At 37.4% G+C, this 4,842-nt stretch overlaps 1 protein-coding gene across 1 annotated transcript; it reads right to left on the reverse strand.

Annotated features, from left to right (window-relative positions):
- Positions 1-2,430: 2,430 nt before the first annotated feature.
- On the reverse strand, positions 2,431-4,224 carry LOC18047192 (ankyrin-1). The gene has a single exon (XM_006443412.2). The coding sequence runs from the start codon at positions 4,059-4,061 to the stop codon at positions 2,436-2,438; it is 1,626 nt and encodes a 541-aa protein (XP_006443475.1). The 5' UTR covers positions 4,062-4,224; the 3' UTR covers positions 2,431-2,435.
- Between the last annotated feature and the right edge of the window lie 618 nt (positions 4,225-4,842).

Below are 4,842 nucleotides of genomic sequence, written 5' to 3' on the forward strand. Positions count from 1 at the left end.
ATTAATAAGATCATTGAGCTTTAATTAAACTAATAAAATGCATTTGATAAATGAAATTTACGATATTTAATTACATGAAATTTATTGACTACATGAATAATATAATTGTTCAGCTGTTTAAACTTTTTCCCTATTTAAATTTTAAAAAACAATGTGAAATTTTGTAAATAGTTCTTTGAAATGGGGTGGATTTACACCATTTGTGCAGTGCAAATATCCTAATTCTAACATTTTTTTTAAAAAAAAAGACCAAATCATAACATTTTTTGTATACTAAGTTAAAGTAGTACTAACATTATAGCCCCCTAATGATTTCAATTCATTCAATGAATATATAATTTAAGCATGTTATAAACTAAGTCTCTAAATCGAATTAAAAAAAGAAAAAAGAGCTTAATTGCTGACATAGTTGAAAATAAAATAAAAAATTTTATTATTAGATGAAAAATTATGAAACTTAAGGGGTATAAGCGAGTCGGCAGCTGCTCACCAGGGCATATGTAATATTTGTTAATACATTTCAAAATTTTAGGTTTTTTAATAATATTTTCAATACATTTTCTAGAAGGTTTAGAAAAAAAAAATGACTCAATACTTTAATCGAGCTATGAATAAACTCATGTGTTAAAAAATTTCATATTTACACCCAATAAGATTAATTAATGGGTGATACAAATTTAAGATAGTTAATAATAATATATATCATCTTAAGTTAACTTCAACTCATTAACCTTGTATAAGGTTTGATGGGTCGTGCCGCAAATTATCACCTCTAATCCTTTTTGCAACAGGCATGATGAATGCTAACAAAATGAAACTTCTATATATTTAGTTGTTATTCTTTTTAATGAAATAATAAGGAGCTTTGCTGCAAATTTCCATCCAGCATGGCATGGACGCACGTGAAATTTGCTAGTATGGTCCTGGACATGCGTGGCTGAGATGCTTCTAAAGGCAAAGAATTCCAAGTTCATACCAAATATAACTTTCTGATATTTTTGTGGTATCAAGTTTGTTTTTCACAAACTAAGGTGTCGGCGTAAAGTTGTTGTCCATGCAATGAAGTTTTATACATAAATATATTAACCTAAATTGTTACTAAAGTTCCATAATTAGCAGTTCCTGAGAGTTTTTACTATATATTTTTTTGTTTTAATTCAACATATGTTTATTTAATACGATTTTATTAAATAAATGTGCATATTTACCATATTTGTCTACGATCAATTAGTTGGAAAAAAAAAAGAAAATTAATAAATTTATTTATTTGATTGTTAATGGTTTAGGCATTTGAATTCCCACAAAGTCAGGGTGTCAGCTCTGGACTTCTGGTGATGTATTTTTCTAATAAAGAAATAAAATATTGTTGTCATTTTTTTAATATTCTAATTTACCAAGCCTACCAACCAATTAATTTTTCTAATTAGATCATTAATTCATTACACGTGCATTCGCTGGCCCAGTGCTCCAATCCCATGCATGCTGCACAACTCAATGTGTTTTAATAAGAAAAGGTTTGGTTAGCCTGTGCTGATGCCAGAAGCCCCTTAAGGAGTTCAGGTAAACGTAAATATGTCCAGATTTAGATTTGAATATGTAAACGTAAATAGGTCCAGATTCAGATTCGTTGCGCTAGAGAGGGGCACGCACGATCGGGCTGCTGTCAGGTGGTACGTTGGCGTGGCAATTCTCAACACGCGCTTCTCCTGGTGCATACTTACGGCAAGTTGACACGTGACCCGTGTGGATTGAGTGGACAGAGTCACGGGCACTGATTTTTGTCATCCATAACGACTAACGTCGGAGACTTCGAGAAGAAAGAAATTGTTGTCGTTTCTAAGGGGAAAAAAATATTTAATTTGTTGAAGACAAATTAACGTCGGAGATTTTTTTTATTTTTTATTTTTAATTTTGCAATCTAAACCAGTCTAATCAAAATGTCAATTTGACAAAAGTTGGACTGATTTAGATTAGTTCTATTAGTTTGATTGGATTAAATTGAATTAGATCTTGAACATCCTAACACTTTTCATGAATGTTTTCCTTTTTTTTTGAAAAAAATTAATAAGGAGAATTCCCATGAATGTTAATTTTATTGATAAACTTGGCAATTTTAAGAAATGTTTTGACGCACGAATAATGCAATTCATCAACCCACATAGATATGGATATAGGAAGCAGAGACCAGATCGATCTTGACATAACGAAAACTTGTATGTGTATATGTATGTTACAGACCAGATCGATCTGTAGCATAGACTTCTCCTATATGTAGGTTATATTCAAATTACAAAATGAACACATGTTAAGGATCTACAACTTCTTCTTTAATCTAATAAGCTCCCTCAACTTTATTCCAAAACAAAAAAGAATCAAATTTTTGTTGGAAATATTTATGAATGAAGAAGCAAAAAGCGCTTGTATCAAGGATCTAATTAAAGAACTGCCAGAGGCATAGATCTATCAAAGCTCCCTCGCATGACTCTTGGTCTCGGTGGCTTCTTCTTCTTCATTCCGAATTTTCCCTCCATCTGATCTCTTCCAACCTTTCCATTTCCAAATTGAATTGAAACTTGCCTCATATTCGTTTGTTGAATCCCATCTTTTGTTGCACCACCATGCATCAAAATCCTTGAAATCCCAGCATAATGCAAGGACTCAGCTATTTGCAATGGGGTCACGTTCTTACTTGTCCTTGCCTCAACATCAGCTCCCTTCTTCACAAGCAATTCAGTCACATCTGTGTGGCCAGATTCCACCGCACAATGCAAAGCTGTGTACCCATCTTCATCTTTAGCATCAACATCAATCCCTTTATCAATCAGAATCCTCACAACCTCAATCTTTCCCTTAAACGAAGCCCTATGCAAAGCAGTCCATCCATGTAGGTCTTTCCCATTGATCGCGGCGCCTGCTTCGATCAACCTCTGCATTGTCCTCACTTCCCCTTTCCTAGCGGCAATACACAGGCTGTCACCAAGCTTCAACGCGTCAAAGAGACGGGAGTGACCGCACTCAGCAGCAACATCATAAGCGGTCTTTCCGCTCTTGTTTCTAATATATTTATTAGCACCCTTCTGCAATAACAGCTTCACCATTTGCTCATATCCCAAGCTTGCGGCGATATGCAAAGGCGTGTCACCGTCTCTAGCGTTGCGTATATCAGGCCTTGCTCCGTTTGCTAACAGAAGTCTCGCGCAATCTCTTCTTCTGTCTTCAACCGCGAGATGCAGAGCTGTGTTACCATCTTTTGTTAAAGCATTGACATTAGCACCTTTGATTAAGAGAAGCTTTAGTACTTCCAAATGGCCGCCTCGTAAGGCCAAGTGTATGGGCCCCCATGTTGATGTTCCTGATCTTTCTGTGCTGGCTTTCCTCGCCAACAAGAGCTCAACAATAAGTGCTTCCCCTGCAGCCGCCGCGGCTTCAAGTGGAGTACTGCAGCCACACCTGCCTTGAGACTCAACATCCGGCCCAAACTCAAGCAAAAGTTGAACAATATCAGGCCTCCTTTGAGCTATAGCAATATGAAGCAACGTTTGTCCCTGCGCATCGGCAGAATCAGCCGGGTTCCAAGCCGGGTCACTCCGCTCAAGAACCTCTCTTAAATCATCCATTTCACCATCCTTAACAAGCAGAACCAAAACAGGAGACCCAACGAACATGATCTTGATTCCGCTGTCGATGAACACTTGCTTCTTCCTCGTTGTGAACCAGTCACTGGGGACGGAATCAAGCGTCGACGTTGCATCTTTAATTCCAGCTCCAGGAACAACAACGCTGTGCAAGAGGAAGGAATCATCACAGTGAGGGAAAGAATCAGGAAGAACCGATCCTGGAGGGAGATGATACGCAATCTCTACGCTTAGTGTTGCGAGTGGTGATATGATTCCTGATTGCGGCTTCACAGTATAACGAGCCTTGTTTGTAGGCTGAATCCTGAAAGCAACAGGCATCGTGTGCATGACATTGCGGAGAGTCAGCTCCCCGGAACATTTCTGCCCTGGTTCAATTCTGATAGCTACAAGGTTCGACGGCTCCAAGCTTACAAGCCTATCCATTGATTAATTTTCTCTCCGTTTCCCAAGGACTGCTGAAAGGGGTTCTTTGAACTTTTTGATTCAGGCTTATTTTCTTCACTTTTGGTGGCATGGGGAGGAATTAGAGGAGTAACTGTAAGAGCTGCAAGTGTTGGTGTAATCAACTGTAATATAAGGAGAAGAGAGGGCCGGCTCTAATGGGAGACTGCCACGTGGTGGTGTTAAAAACAATGAGACTTGTTCTGTTCGGCGTCCGGAGTGTATATACAGTTGTGTTAGTGGTGAAAGTTAAAGAAATCCTGAAGTTATTTTCGGAGTGGCTTCTGCAAAGTCACTTTCAGGATTGTATTGTATCATTAAAAAACAAAGCCAGTTTTTGTTGTTCTAGTAAAAGGCGAATCATTGGACAAACTCGTAAGAATATGTTGCCAAATGTATAAAATATGAAATTCAAACAATGATTACAATGTGAAATTGGACAATGGACATGGCCTGTGTGAATTGTTTTGTGGGCTTACTAATTAAATTAATTCACTAAAAATAATGTCACTTTTGTGTCTGTGAAGAAGCCGAAATGGCACAGTCATTTACGTGGCCAACTACGGTGACTACTTCGTCAGTAGCTGCTCGAGCACTTGGTCAGCACAAGTTGCTTTCTTTCTTGGCGGGATTAGTTTTTCTTCATTGCTTTAAGTGGTGCATTTCTGCAGTTTCATTTTGCTTTGCTTATGCCATTGGATTTGTGCCCCATAAATAAATATATAATTAAGCGGAAAAGTATCAAATTTTGAAAAAGCTTAGG

This window comes from Citrus clementina, unplaced genomic scaffold (genome assembly GCF_000493195.1).
Source record: "Citrus clementina cultivar Clemenules unplaced genomic scaffold, Citrus_clementina_v1.0 scaffold_3, whole genome shotgun sequence".
NCBI classification, from domain to species: domain Eukaryota; kingdom Viridiplantae; phylum Streptophyta; class Magnoliopsida; order Sapindales; family Rutaceae; genus Citrus; species Citrus x clementina.

Coding starts and splice junctions, on each gene's coding strand:
- LOC18047192 (XM_006443412.2), bottom strand. CDS start 4,061: ATGGATAGGCTTGTAAGCTTGGAGCCGTCGAACCTTGTAGCTATCAGA.